Genomic DNA, 15,722 nt, shown 5'->3' with positions numbered 1-15,722 from the left:
TCTACGAACTAACACAAATGTTGTCTTGCTTCAGCATAAATTAGAACGATATCCATCAACTGCGAATTGCTATACACGCAAGACATTTTTTAATACTAACTACTAAAAAACTATTGTAAACACTATCGCAACGAAGATTGCAAAATCGGATTTCAGTATTCGGAGTCGCTAAGGCCACGTGATTCTCCACGCGTATTAGGAATGACGCTAGAGACTACAGTTGTCCAGCTATGTAATGGTTGAAGGTACTACAATTTCAATAATTTTTTTCTCGGAAACTATTAACGATTTTACAAAAAAATTTTTTACGATATTGACTATTTCTCATGTCGCGTTTATTCCTAAATCTTTTGAATAAGTTGTGAATCACCATGTATTTTCGGAAATAAAACTGTAACACCCTGTACTCAGACAAATAAGATTTCTGATCACATATCTACATAAATATGTTCTCATTTTTATGCATTTTCTCCTTAGAAGTCTGCTTGTGTATCCATGCAGTTACCGACAATGCATTATTTATCCAACTTTCAGATAAAACGAATAATTTTAACGTTACAAAAATAAATATTGGCAAGAGTAATGTTGAGCGATGCTGAAACATTTGCCATTATTTTCTCTTTTTGCTTTGTTGATGTTTTAAGTCGAATTGTTTAGACATGACTACGTTAAATGTGTTTTCGATGTGGCGCCTCCACCTTCGTTCTAATTTAATCGTTTAACTGTTGGGATTAATGTTAAATTATATAGAAACGTTAAGACTAATCCCTATTATATAGGATTTCCCATTTTGTCCTGAAAAAAATCAGGAAACGATAGTATACAAATGTGTTAACAAAGGCGGAGATACAGGGAGTTAGTGTCATTAAGAACCCAAGAATTTCGACGCCACTGACTACTTTGAAAATTGAATAAGTTCACTTAATTTATCTTGAACGGTATGAACAATTTTAGGGGCGAGTCATCCTCATTGAACACCTTGTAGTGCTTCAATTAACTTTAAATCCTAGTCAAAGAAGACCACTAATAAACCTAGATCATGTATCAAATTTGGTTCTTCTACGGTGAAATGTTGCAGAGATATTAATTTTTTTCGAAATTTAGGGCCCCACTTTGGGGGCTAATAACTCCTCAAGGGTGCAACTTTGTATATAGGTAAGTTCGGTTAAATTACAATATTTTGGACACCCCTACATGCACCTGCCCTGTGTCAGTTCTTATGCGGGACGCCCTGTATTTTCCTCGAAAATCAAAAAAAAAATAATGGTGCTATGGCATTTTGCCATAAATTATATTTTATAATTAAACAGCAAATTAATTATATTTATTAAGCCTTATATAAATAATTAAACTATCAAATATTTAATATAAAACGTTATTCTGTTATTAAAATTGTATGCGTTTTTTGAGCTTTAAGTACGTAGACTAAACACTTGTTTTCATGGAGTCATAGTCATACTTTCTAAATAAACATAAAGTTTATAGTTCCCTTATAGTTACCTAATTTTTAAGTATTATTTCAAGAAGACAACAGTATAATGTGGTTCTTTTTCTAATATTAATTTATCGTCATGTCATCTATCTGAAGCTCAAACTGATCATGGTGATGTATTTTAAGTTTAAGGTCGTTTTGAGAGTAAATTTTCATAAGTATTACCCTTTACTAACAAAGTTATGGAACATTTTATGAAAATTTAACATGTTGGTGTAAATTTGACTTCTAAACAAAATTGTATTCGCAAAATATGTGATCAAAATACATTAGAAATGATCAGCGACATCTTCTCCGAGTTTTATTATGGTTTGGACAAAACATATGGTACTAAATTAATAAAAAAGAAACCTAAAAGGTATATAGTCCGGTCAAAATAGACATTTCAAATAACGAACATTCCGACAGAGCTAAATTTTGGAGGAGACCTTGGGTACACCATTAGAAATAAAGTTTCAAAAGTCCCCATCGATCTCGTGTGTTAAAACATTTATTCGGGGTCAAATGTCAAAATTTGAGGTTTTTTGATTTTTTTTCGAAAACGGTAAGTTTTATCAAAAAAATAGTTCAGACAAAAATTATAGATCTTAAAATTATCTACAAAAATGGTCCTTATACTTTTTTTTCTAAGAATCACCAGTCCTGAGATATTGCGATTCGAATAGTTGAAGGAGTCACGTTCTACATGATATGCACACATTTCCTCACCACCTGTGAGATAGTGTACTTTACCGCGTTTTTTTAACGGGGTTTCCCCGGTAGGCCTACTCCACGAACTGTTATGACGGAATTTTCAGGGACAATACTCTTTTAACTGCATGATTATTGATTTTGATATTGGTTTTCTGATTTCTTTTGAATTTTTAATCTGATTCATACTCTTCAAAGTCAACTTCAACAGTCATGTCTTCTTCGATTTCTTCTTCTTCTTCCTCTTCTTGCTGGATGTTCATAAATTGTTCAAATGAAGATGAATCAGCTGTCTCTTCATCGAAATCACATGAATTATTCCTCTGTTTTATTTAATTGGACATTTGAGCAAGACTGGCTTTGGCAATTAGTACACGCTGGAGAACACAGTAACCCTACTCTTCTACAGCCATATTTGGCACTACAACCTTTTTTGCAATTGCAAAAATTAGTGTTTAGGAGTTTTTCCGGAGCAGGTGGAAATAAAGTTTGAATCGGTTCCAAAGTATTATCTGTTAATTTCCAACCCCAGTCTTCTGGGTTCAGTTGATTGCCTAGCCATGTCTGAACTTGATAGTGTACTCGATACAAGTGTTAATTAGTAGAGGCCGATGTTGGAGGAAGACAAGATAGTTGTACTTGTTTCTTGTTTCGTGTATTTTTTAGAGAAGTTAAATATCTATATTTATTTATACAATCAATTTTTTTTGGAGCTCCATAAACAGCAAGGAGAAAGCGAATTCCTTGTGTGATTATTGTTAGAGGTGAAGAGTCAATTTCTGTAAATACTTTAGCGCAATCAATCAAATCTTTTTTTTTTCAAATAATTTTAATACTGATGTTTTACATGGTTTTGACTTTTTGAAGAATATATTTCTGTACGCTGTTGAGCCTTTCCAGGTTTTAAAAAGGATATAATTTTACCAATTTGAGTCCTTGCAGTGAGTAGTATTAATAAGTCAACATCTTCACCAACTACAATAGTTGAGTCCTCTAGTATCAAAACCCCTTAAATCCGTTTTTGATGGAAAATGAGATATACGCTTCAAAATATTCCTACTAAAATTTCCTATTGATGTGTTCATTCAAATGATTGCAAAAGTCACCTAATATAATAGTAGATGACTTTTGCAATCATTCGAATGAACACATCAATAGGGAATTTTAGTAGGAATATTTGATACTAGAGGACTCAGTTGTATTCGTTGCATTAAATTGTTCTATTGCTGTCAAGGACATCTGCCTCATTTTGACTAAGGGACTGAGTTTCTTTTGAGTGTATATTCTCAGAATAGTACAGTTCATACATACAAGAGACACAAATAGACATTTTTACTTGTATTAAGTGCCTGACTATGTATATACGTGGCATATATGTGCATATCATGTAGAACGTGACTCCTTCAACTTTTAGAATCGTTATATCTCAGGAATGGTAATTCTTTGAAAAAAAAGTATAAGTATCACTTTGTATGTAGTAGTGTGGGTCTAGGATTCTACTTAGTTTGTATCACATTTAGAGTAACTTTGCTGTTCTTATATCTGTAGTTCAAAATAGAAGTACTTTTCCGTCCATTTATAGTCTTATTTTTCTACATGATATCTACTAGACCAAGCAAGTTAGACAATAAATCAGAAATTTTTTTCTGTTGAACCGATCGAGTTGCGGTTTTCGGCATTGTCTTTGAAAAAATATCAGGAAAAAAGTCTATATATTACACTTTGGGGCTCGATCGAAACTGCATTGCGGGTGCATAAAGTGCATCTTGGAGTGCATCAATTTTTCCGAATTTTCTAAAAATGGTATGAATTGACAAAAAGTTATAGAAATTTGGTTTTCGGGGTCGGAGATTCCGAATCTGACCCTGAAAAATATGTCCGACGGCCTTGTGGTCCCCCAGGGGGGCAAGGGGGAGCCTTCTGTAAAACATCGAATAGCTGAGTAATTGCCTTCTAAATCCCCACTCGGGGGTTTTAGGGTCGGGGATTTCGATTCTGACACTGAAACGAATGTCCGACGCCCCTGGGGCCCCCCAGGGGGCAAGGGGGGCCTTCTCTAAAACACCGAATAGCTGAGTAATTGCCTTCTAAATTTCCACTCGGGGGTTTTTGGGGTCGGGGATTTCAATTCTGACACTGAAAAGTATGCCCGACGCTCCTGGGCCCCCCAGGGGGGGCAAGGGGTGGGCTTCAGTAAAACATCGAATAGCTGAGAGAGTAATAGCTGATTCTGACACTGAAAAGTATGCCCGACGCCCGTGGGGTGGGCTTTCTGGAAAACATCGAAAGGCACATCAGATTTTTGCAATAAAACTGCCCCACCCGCTAACCAACCATGATCTTGTAGGCTTATCTTTACATTGTAACACACGTAAATTTACAGAGATTAGACAAGAAGGGTAAGAAAAACTAACAGGAAATTAATGAGTCGAAAAGAATCTACTTTATTCTGAGAATCAATTTTCTTTTTAATTGTAAAGCAATTAGTCAGACAACTACTACCATTTATTTATCTACCACTTTCACTATCAATCACAATTTTCATCATTAGTACTGCCATCACTGCCTCTATCACTATCATCTATTACATTTTCGACTAAATTTTCGATTTGCACATGCAATTGTGCATGTAATTCCATGCTTCCTGCACCCACGAGGATCTGCATTGTCGATAATCGGAATTGGTCGCCTAATTGTTAATGGATATTTTCCAGCGTCAGATTCGGAATCCCCAACCCCGAAAACCCCTGAGTAGAAATTTAGAAGGCAATTACTCAGCTATTCGATGTTTTACAGAAGGCCCCCCGCTTGCCTCCCTGGGGGCCCCAGGGCCGTTGGGCATATTTTTCAGGGTCAGATTCGAAATCTCCGACCCCGAGAACCAAATTTCTACAACTTTTAGTCAATTTTTACCATTTTTAGAAATTTCGGAAAAATTGATACACTCCAAGATGCACTTTATGCACCCGGAATGCAGTTTCGATCCAGCCCCAAAGTGTAATATATAGACTTTTTTCCTGATATTTTTCCGAAGACAATGCCGAAAACCGCAACTCGATCGGTTTATCAGAAAAAAATTTCCGTATTCCGGGTGATTTTGGTCTAACTTGCCTGGACTACACAGGCTATGTCTGTGACATTTGTCATGTCTTTATTAGCTGGGATGTGAAGACTCAAGAATTGTTTAAGCGTTCTCTATGGAAATAAATCTTGAGCATCTTCGATGGTAAATGCTACTTTTTCTTTGTTTTTGTCTATCGTTGTTCTATTTTTTCTTTACTCGCTTTTGCTTGTCGCCTTTTCGTTGGTTTGCCTTTATTTTCAATTTCATTCGTTGAAACTACCTTACCCAACTTTCGTCTCTACATTTTTCCTTAAATTCGTACATTCTCTTTCTATCCAAAAGTTACATTTGACGTTTTGTTTGTGTAAACACATTTTAAAATCGTTCTTCTGTAAAACAAAAATAAAATACCTTTGTAAAGTATTTTGGACAGTTGGCACATTATGGTACGTTTTAAATTTTGTGGGAACATGTGTATCTTTCAATTTCTAGGACGCTATAAATGATCGTTTTGTGGTTAAATTTGCCATAAAGTTCTGTGCTACAAGCAATAAGGAACAACAATTAAACATTCAGGCAAATTGTTATCCTTCAGACGCGTATACAAACGATACGAAAATAAAACCGTACATCAAACCCAAGCGTCGCGACGGCTGAGTATCAGACGCTATGTTATCTTTCACTCATCACATTACGGTTCTTTGGAGAAATTCAAGGAATTTCAATATGCAGAATTTATATCGTCTCTTCAACAATTTCCTGAGTATTATATTTTGTATTTACTCAGTTTTTGGGAGTTGAGCTTCTGGTAGATGAAATACGTAAGTTATACAGGGTGTCAGTCAACGAATGGGCCATATTTTGACCCCAAGTAAGCTAACGTCAACACCTATAAAAAATTGACGTCTCTTCAGATTTGGTGACAAAACTATGGAAAAATTTCCTAAACACTTTTCATGCTCCTAGAAATCAGACTTTTAAGGAAAATTTTATTTGAAAATGTTGATAAGAATAGTGTCGTCTTAGGAAAAGATTTTCTCAAAAATTAAATATCAAATTGCGTAGATATATCTACCTCATGTCAAACTATATAAAAGTGTAATACATTTTCAAGAAAGCTGACACACATACCACTAATTGTTCCACAAATAAAACAAATATTTAAACAAATATTTGGCATATTTTTAACAAATAATGAAAATAAAAGTACAGACAGATGTTAATTTCCAAAGCAAATAAAAGCGTTTTCCTTTTCTTTCGTGCGCATGTATAAAAGAAATTTGCGGTAAAGAAGTTAAAAGAATAGAAATAAAACTTTCGACTAGAGAACAACATTCTAACAATGCCATCACTAAAATTGTTAATAGTGTTCTTTGCTGTTTTAACTGTGTGTTGTTGTGATTCCCACAAGAAGAAACATAAGTATGATTTGTACTGTAAGTCAATTAATAATTACAAATGAAAAAATAATTTCAATATGTATTTTGTTTATTATCTTTTGCAGGGCATGGATTTCATTATTTGACGTTTTTAGCATTCAAAGTGAAGTTCCTTTTAGTGTTAGGATTTATTTTTACAGTTGGGTTAGTAGCTGGGAAATTTTTTGCACTGGTAAAACTAGTAGAATATATGAAAAGTAAGTATCCTTATACGTTTATCCCTTATTATTAGTCACAGTTGCATTTGTTATTTTATTTTAAAAATTCCCATCAAATGAAATGAAAAATAGGGTAAAACCTCTGAATACTTTCGGATAGATTTTTATGAAATTTTGGAATTAAGCTTATTAACCCTGTAGATGAAAAGTTATATGCATGATATGCGCCTCTTATCTTTAGGGGATGAAAATCACCCCTTATGCTGAAAACTGAATAAATATAAAACTAGGTGTTATATAGACTAATGATTTTAGTCTATAATATCTTAATATATGGAATAAATATTTTATATTGTGGGTTATAATTTACGAAATTTTTATAAAGTTTCAATCCTTAAAAAACACCCTTAATGATAAAAATATAAAATTAATAGTTTTTTTGATCTTAAAATATTTTTATAGCTCTTATATTATAGTTAGAAATCTTTTCTACAGTTTATGGTATTACAAATAATTTATTACAATATTTCAACCCTTAAAAACCTACAGTTTGAAATGATTTAATAGTACAAATAGGATAAATTAAATTCTTTTACCTGTTTATAATACAATTTATAATTTATCGCATTGTTGTAACCCTTAAAAACCTCTCCGATGACAAAATATAATAATCCAATAAATAATGCAAAATATATTTTTTTCGTATTAACTTTCTCGCGATTTACTTTAATTTATGCAATATTCAAAATATTTATTTCTCAATATTTTTTTCATGCAGAAAGTCATAATTTGAAATTTTCAAAAATACATATAGGTATACATACATTGTTTTATTATGTATACCTATGAATGCTCCAGTTGTCCAAAAGTTGTCGATAACCAAAATATTGATATGCTCCGAAAATTGAAGCGGTAAGGTACCGTTGTTTTTTTAACGATAACTTCCTTAATTTTAAAGCTATTAAGACGATCCAAAAACGATTTTACGGAAAATTTCGACAGCAAAAAGTACTTTAAAATTTAAGATTTTTTAACGCGTTATCTTTGATATTTCAGAGGTTAAAAGGTTTCGCCTTCAACTGCAAACTTCTAGTAGCGACATCTCTGTTAATTTTTATCCTACACAAATAAAAAAACACAAAATATTCTGTGAAATCTATCTAAACTTTTGTACTCTTGAATATTTTTCGTATTTTTTTATTTTTAGTTATTTTCAAAAATGTGTTTTTTTGGATTAAATTTTTTTTTTCAATCAAAACGTAATATTTTCAAAAATATACATTCTAAACCGCGTAAACTTGTATAATATACTGTTAGCACATAAAAACAATTGTAGAAGGATTACCTTTAATTTTACTCGTGAAAAATTAATCAGTTTTTATACTGATTTTTTCCGAAAAAGCGAGGTTTTAAAGGTTTTTTAAAGTACTATAAAAAATGTTCTGTGCATTTTTTTTGAAAATATATTTTTTTTTGAGTTATTTTACGTTAAATGCTTCCAATTTAGTTTCTGGCGGACATGAAATTCACTTCAACCAGCCATATCTCAGCACCTATTGCACCTACATAAATGAAAAAACTGAATCTATTTTCTATAAGCTTCATTTTCTTCGTGACGTTTTTTTTTCATAGAATGTCTATTTTCCGAGTTATTCGAGAAAAACTACTGAAAAACGTCTTTTTTAATAAAAAAATGTACATTTTCAACCACCAATAACTCAGAAAATATTGACTTATTGAAAAATGTCCAAATGTACAGTCCAAGTTTCACGTCAATCGGTTCTATCCGAAAGAATTCGGAGGGGAAGCCCTTGGTTCCTTGGACTATATAGATATCTACTCTGATACTAAATATCTAGAATGCAGATTCTTCTTAATCATTATATTCCTTTATAGGTAGTAGATGTCTAGTTTTGATTATTATATTTTTTTAGAAGCGCCTGACGACCATCATCACTCCGAAAAAATAGTTTACGTATCTCTGCACGGATCTGTCGATCATTCACCAATTCATGGTTTTTCGCAACCTGGTTTAGATTTTGGAAAATCATATCCACATGGAGGGGGGCCTTATCAAGATTCTTATCCACCTGGATACTCTGTGGACCAGCTTCCGCCTGGAGCAGAAGTCTCTGGTGCAGGTGGACAAGTTCCTGGACCTGGTCAGGGTTTCGAAGGAAATTACGCTCAAGGTCCACCACCTGGCTACGGACGAAGTAACGGTGCGGAAAAGCATAGTATTTCCGGTTACGTTAAATTATTTCAGCACATGATAAGGAAGTAAGTTCTTACTTTGTTAAAGCTCAGGAAAAACCGCATGAGCACATCAGTTTTAACGTCCATTTTTTCATAATGACTTCAAACAGTCATCAACAGGGTCTCCAGAAACTATGCATAAAATCAGTATAAATGTGGGCAATTAAAAATAAAAATCCATGCTAAACCTTTTTTCGCAAAAAATACCATGTTGAAGTCATTTCAATACTCTTTATTATTTTCAGATTCAATATAACTGATATAGCTTTTAATGACCTCAACTTGAAAAGTGACGCATGTAGAAGGAAGTTTGTGTGTGAAGCAGATTTCAGTAGCAAAGGGAACATTATTTTGAAATTAGCTTTTAATATATTCAGGTATGTTGTGAATACTTCAAGATTTAGCGTTTGTTACCTCGTTTATTTTTTAGTGATGATAATTACAGTAGATATAAAACAAGAAAGAATATAACATCCATAGAAGAATGTAGTGATTTATATACCAACTGCGTTGAAGTGACTTAAACCGATATGGTGCTCATAGACTGACTGGTGGTCTTCTCCAGAACATGAAACCCAAATGGAGAATATATTTAAGCTTAATTCCACTTCGACTTGGATAAATATTTATAATAGCAATAAATGTATTTATTAAATTATTACAGTTAAAGAGTTTTTATTTCTGTAGCAATTCTCAATGTTTTCCAGTTGTCCGGAGCAAGCGTATAAAAAATGATTGCTTCTGCGGATCAAATCTGTGACAATTTGGTGTGCAAGACTATATTACTGTCACCACTGTCACATTGGTTGGAATTATCTGTGTATTATTACCTATCACAATAACACGAGGAAACATTTTTAGAACCTCTGGCTTTATCGATAGCCCAACTGACTTTCTTTACAATTTACAAGTGTTTACATAAATACGTGTAGTTATCTCAGTTTTTGTCTTCTAGTCTGTATGTTACCACCAGACAGACAGTTTTTTTACAGAAAAACATAGTTAATAGCAAGAATCCGCTTAAATAAATGGTTATTTAAACATTTGTTCACTAGTAATTTTGTTTGAAACTTAAACAATAGACTCTTGTAATAAAACCTAAATCTGAACTATCAAGTGTTTTGTTTACTACAGAAGACGGGATAAAAAGGGAAAGGCGTTCTATCTACGGCTACAACTATTTAATGGTTCCAGTTTCTAGTACGCGATTTTTTTGGTACAAAGATATCTAGACAATATCTAGTAAATAGATAAAATATATGATTTATAATTATACCTCATCAGATATTTTTAGAATACTGGTATCAAAGAACATTATATGATTTCATTAAGAACATTTTTAGGATTAAATTGAATTAGTTTAATATCTATGTACAGTAGCACAAACCGGATCTTATCACGTTTAATTTTGGACATATCTGGTATTTTAAAGGATGCTGAAAATGACGATTTCTTTCTATAACACCAAACAACATCGAACACTAGGTACAAGTAAATGCTACGAGCTATAATTATGAACAAATTAAATCTGTGCTAATCTAGTGCATGCGGTTTTAATTCTGTAAATTATGGGTCAATTTCAGTTAGACCGAACAAGCTGCGCTTTGTTTTCTGCCATTTAAAGAGCTGAAATAAGTTGCGTGGCTTACTTACTTTTTATAGTCTGATATAGTGATATATATCTTAATGGAGAAGTTCTAGATGTACTAACTTGTATTTTTATCAAGTTATATTTAGTGCTCATACTAAGATTATTTTATTACCCACTACCTCACTCTTATATTACTGAGCAAAAAAGTTAAATCACTTACGAAAATAATACGATTTTTCTGAACATGAATAAATGTATGTATGTGACTATGGCGACTATAAAACATGTTTAATATGACTCATATGATGAAACATTTAAAAATAAAATATAATAGTGCCAAGGAAACCAACATTTTATTTGACGCTGAAATATGTATTTAAGGCTTCTTTGAGTTTTACAGCCAACCTTTTTTTTTTAAAGAAGTTGCTATATTTTTGAAATAACAGAAAATAATAAAAGTAACAATTGTACACAATTTTCCAGGAAATAATTGTATTTCAGAGTTGAATCAAAGTTTGATTAATATTAGGAATGATTTTACTGATGTTAAAATAATTTTTAATCAAACGGTCTACACACAACACATTTGTGACTATTTTCGTTAAAACAAACAAATAAATAATAAGAGTTGTCATGTAGTAGTTGCCTACATATAAAATTTAAGTACTATAATATTAATTATCACTGTTAGTCAATGTCTGTTGGCATAACGTATTGTATTGTTTTAATTTATTGATATTGTGGGGCACAACTACTCTAGGTATTAAAGCTTCGACCAGCATTGAATTACATTCGCAATATCTAGTAAAGAGTAGAACCACGTGACATATTCAACGTTTTTTTTGTTTCATTTTAAAAATCTGGTACTAGAAATGCCAAAGGTGATTGATGGGTCTAAAATCGTCACAATATTGGGTCCTGCCTTGCATTATGGAAATAATTTCGATTTATTAATACATATGTATATTATTATTTCCAAGCATAATCAGCAAGGCCAGTAATTGGTTAATTTTTCCAGACATTTCCAAAAACTCTAAATTAACCGAAATATCTTAAATTTAAAACTTTGGTGTTAAAAAATATTTTGCAATATAAAGTTTTGGGATATAGTAAGGGTTTCTAAGTGATTCTGAGTAAGGTTTCCTTACTAGAATGTGAATAAGAGTCCTTAATTTGGTTTTACCAGAAATCGGTTCTAAAAAACATCGCAGTAAGCTATGGTATGTCAACTGAGTCTTCATAATTTGTTCAGCTAGTACATCTACAAGACCCTGTATTCACAACTTATCCAAAAAAATTTGAGAATAGATGCGGCATGAGAAATGCAGTCAATATTGTAAAAAAAATTGTAAATTACTTATAGTTTCCGAGAAAAAAATTATTGAAGTTGTAGTACTTTCAAGCATTACATCGCTGTACAACTGTAGTCTCTAACGTCATTTGCAATACGCGTGGGAGTCACGTGGCCTCAGCGACGAATACCGACATCCGACTTTACAATCGTCATTGCGATAGTGTTTACAATAGTTTTTTAGTGTTACAAATGGCTTGCGTGTATAGTAGCTCGGAGTAGATGGATATCGTTTTAATTTATGGTGAAAGAAGACAACATTTGTGTTATGGTGAGACATTTGTGTTATGGTGAAGCATTTATGTTAGTTCGTAGATACTGAAGGCGGGTCCAAATGTGTTTACACGTCGGTGTTAATTTTATTAATTATTGATAACACTAGCATTTATTCCTTTCCTTACGAGATTCTTTTAAGTTTTTGTCCGTTTTTATCACACCTTGCCTCTGTGCCGGTTGCATTATGCGAGATCAGGTTTTACAGTGGACCAGTTTCCAGTAGCGTGCAGAAATGTATTTTTAAATCATTTTCTAAGTGCTCTTTTCTATTTTTTCTTTTCAAAATTGTACATCAAAAAATTCTTTTTGGATAAGTACTGAATCACCCTTTGCCTTGTGCTATGGTTCTCTGAATTTGTTGTGAACTACCATTGACAATGTGTCACAAATAATACATTTATTTATTCCTTTAGTACATGGCTGGGTTCAAAAAAATTATGCCAACAACTTTTCTAACAATGAATGAAAACAAATAAGAGTTTGTTTATGTGTCAGGAAAAATTGTTTAAATGAATATATTATTATCTCTCATTCACAGTTCTTCGCGAGTAAAATTACAGATACTCGGTATGTAAACAATGCAATGCAATAAAATTCTAATCTATTCGCGGAATGTTTCAACTGTTTGAAACTTAACGAGTAGTTTGGACATAAACGAAGACATAAATGCAATATAGCAACTCGGAAGTGATCTAAACTAGGCGATCTATTAGGGAAGATCGTCGCAAATTAGGCTACTACAAATATAACTTTAAGTTCTCGGTAATGTGCAAGCCGGCAAAATGGTGAGTCATAACTCTACGCCAATTTAATGTATTTAAAAAATACACTGAGTGTATTATTTATACACTCATTGTCACAACACAAAAATGTGTGCTCGTTACATTGCTGTGAGTAACGCCACAGTTCTTGAATAGAAAATTAATTGATTTATATTATTTTTTTACACAGCGTTATGTGTTCGAAGGTTATATAGATATTACATACCAGATCCATACTGAATATAGTGCTCCTATGAGGAAAATATCAAAATCGAAGTTAATTAGATACACAACCCGACAAAATGTGATTGACTTTTCTAAACCATAAGGCAGCCCACACCTTCCTGAAGGTAAAAATGCGAAAAACACAAATATTGGCTATATAGTACGGCATCTAAAGTACTACTCTTCTTCTTCAAAACCCATTTCAGAATTACAGAAGTCAGACTTATAAAATACAAATTGGCATTTTTTAAACATTCGCCATTTTTGTAATTTGGTTCTACCCTTTATTTCAATCCTCACCTGATGCTATTCAAGAGATGGAAAGGGAATAAGATCTTCGGATGATTCAAAATGGATTTTGAAGGGGAAGAGTTGTACTTTCAGATGCCATAACGAGTTTTGTGGAAAAATATACCTCAAGATGTAATATAACCTCAAATACAGCGAAAAAACGGACTTTTCGCACTTTTAGGTTAGGATGTCTCGAAAACCTAACGGTTCGGATTTGACGCGTCAAAAACTTTCAGAAAAGTATAATCTCAGTCTGATCAGTCTATGGTATTTACATCATACGCGTAAATACTATACGTTACGTCATTAAATTTTTTATTCCTAGTAGTATTTCCAAAGACGCCATTTAAAACAATCTTTTAACGTTGTTGACTTAAAATAAGAGAACCTTTTTGTAAGATTTTTTAGTTTTGTCAATAATGCAATAATTAATTATATACTAAATTTGAAAAAACCAACTAAATGGTAAAAAAGTTATGGCAAAATATGAATAAATAATGTTTAAAAGTATATAAGGCACTCTTCAAGATATACAAGATACAATATTTGCATTCAAATTGTAATTAATTAATTAATTAAAGGGCAAGTTTGTAGCCACTCTAGAAACAACATTCTTGGATATTTTCCGTCAAAGACTTGATGACAACTATCAAAGATGGATAATAATCCAATTTGACAGAGTTGCATCCAAGTGGCATAAATTCCAACTAAACTTTTTGAAGCATATACAGATGCGAGTGGTGAAATAATAACAATTTTCTGTCTGACAGTTTACGTCACTTTTGGAGTGAAAGAAAACAGCTGCCTTGAGTTCAAGTTTCAAGAACCTCTTTTTCTTTAAATTCTCTAGAAACTTAGTTAAATCGAATTAATATGTGTTTCTGAAATAAGTGCGTTCCATGAAAATGGCGATAATCTTATAAATAAATGTAAGCCGACCCTGTGCATCTTGTGCACGTGTATTGTGTGTTGCGGTATTAATCAGCCGGTGTATAAAACCAACAGTACCATGTGGCGTGTACTACGGGAACAATTATTACACCCCTATCATGTACAAAGGGTTCAGGCATTAAACAACAATGATTTTCAGCCCCGTGTGGAATTTTACCAGTGGTTTCGACATCAAATAGCAAAAGATAAAGATTTTACAAGCAAGGTGCTTTTTACGGATGAATGTTGTTTTACTAGAGACGACATACTAAATTTTCGCAACATTCACTATTGGTGTGATTTAAATCCTTACCTTGTGCGGAGATCTTGGTTCTAGGAACGGTTTTCAGTGAATGTGTGTTTGGTAACAGAATTTTGACCGTCGTTTGGAAGCATGTTATTAGCACGTGCGCAAGATGCACATGGTCGGTTTACAATTATGGTTAATTTTCTCGAAAACAGAAGCATTTAGACTACCACTTGCTTTATAAAAGTTGCTCATTTTCAAAAATATTTTAAAAAGACCCTGTATATACGTCCCTGCTTTAACTAAAGTTGCAGAACAAACCGTAGTTTTTAGAAATTACACAGGAGGTCGCAACCCACATTTTGAGAACCACTACCTTAGATAATTTTAGACAAAAAATCCGTAATAAACGAAGGATCTAAAACCAATGGTATTCGAGTATATAGAGATTGTTGAAATTAAAAAAAAAATGTCATGTGTGTTCACATGTCTCGACTAAGTTTGACGTAGATTGATGAAGCGTGGACTAATATATAATTAAAAAAAAGTTCACTGAACTAGTAAACAAATCTGTCAATTAGTGTCGTTAAGATCCTTAGAATTTTGAGATCATTCAGTATACTTATTAGAAATAATACGAACACAATTTAATTCCTAATGGTGTTTCAAAGAAGAAGGGTTACTTTTCTCTCATTTCAAAGCAAAATAATGGGTATTTATGAAAAGGAAGAGATAGAGGTTGTTTTATCGAGAAATTAGAAATTTTGTTTACAATTTCTTCCTCTCCGTTTCTCATCCAATCACTTAGTGTTGCTGTTAGGTGTACCTACGTTGTGTACTCAAGATATTGAACGGCGAAGGGTGGATTTACGAGTAAAAGTAGACCAAACCTTATTCTATCGATTACCCTGAACCTAATAAAAGTTTGATTTACGTTTAGTTTAGAAGTTC

The 15,722-nt window shown here is 32.7% G+C and overlaps 2 protein-coding genes across 2 annotated transcripts in view; one reads left to right on the top strand and one right to left on the bottom strand.

Moving 5' to 3' along the window:
• The window catches only part of LOC108911220, a gene marked incomplete in the record, with an annotated part of 172,117 nt that overhangs the window by 141,691 nt on the left and 14,704 nt on the right, over nt 1-15,722 (bottom strand).
• On the top strand, nt 6,562-9,701 carry LOC108911307. Its single transcript, XM_018716251.2, has 5 exons — nt 6,562-6,682; nt 6,751-6,882; nt 8,778-9,123; nt 9,345-9,476; nt 9,530-9,701. Exons 1-5 carry the CDS (start codon nt 6,589-6,591, stop codon nt 9,621-9,623), a joined length of 798 nt encoding a protein of 265 aa, XP_018571767.1. The 5' UTR covers nt 6,562-6,588; the 3' UTR covers nt 9,624-9,701.

Source organism: Anoplophora glabripennis, unplaced genomic scaffold (assembly GCF_000390285.2).
Source record: "Anoplophora glabripennis isolate ALB-LARVAE unplaced genomic scaffold, Agla_2.0 scaffold1, whole genome shotgun sequence".
Lineage (NCBI taxonomy): Eukaryota > Metazoa > Arthropoda > Insecta > Coleoptera > Cerambycidae > Anoplophora > Anoplophora glabripennis.
The sequence above is the reverse complement of the archived record's forward strand: the minus strand, read 5'-3'. Positions and strand labels throughout refer to the sequence as shown.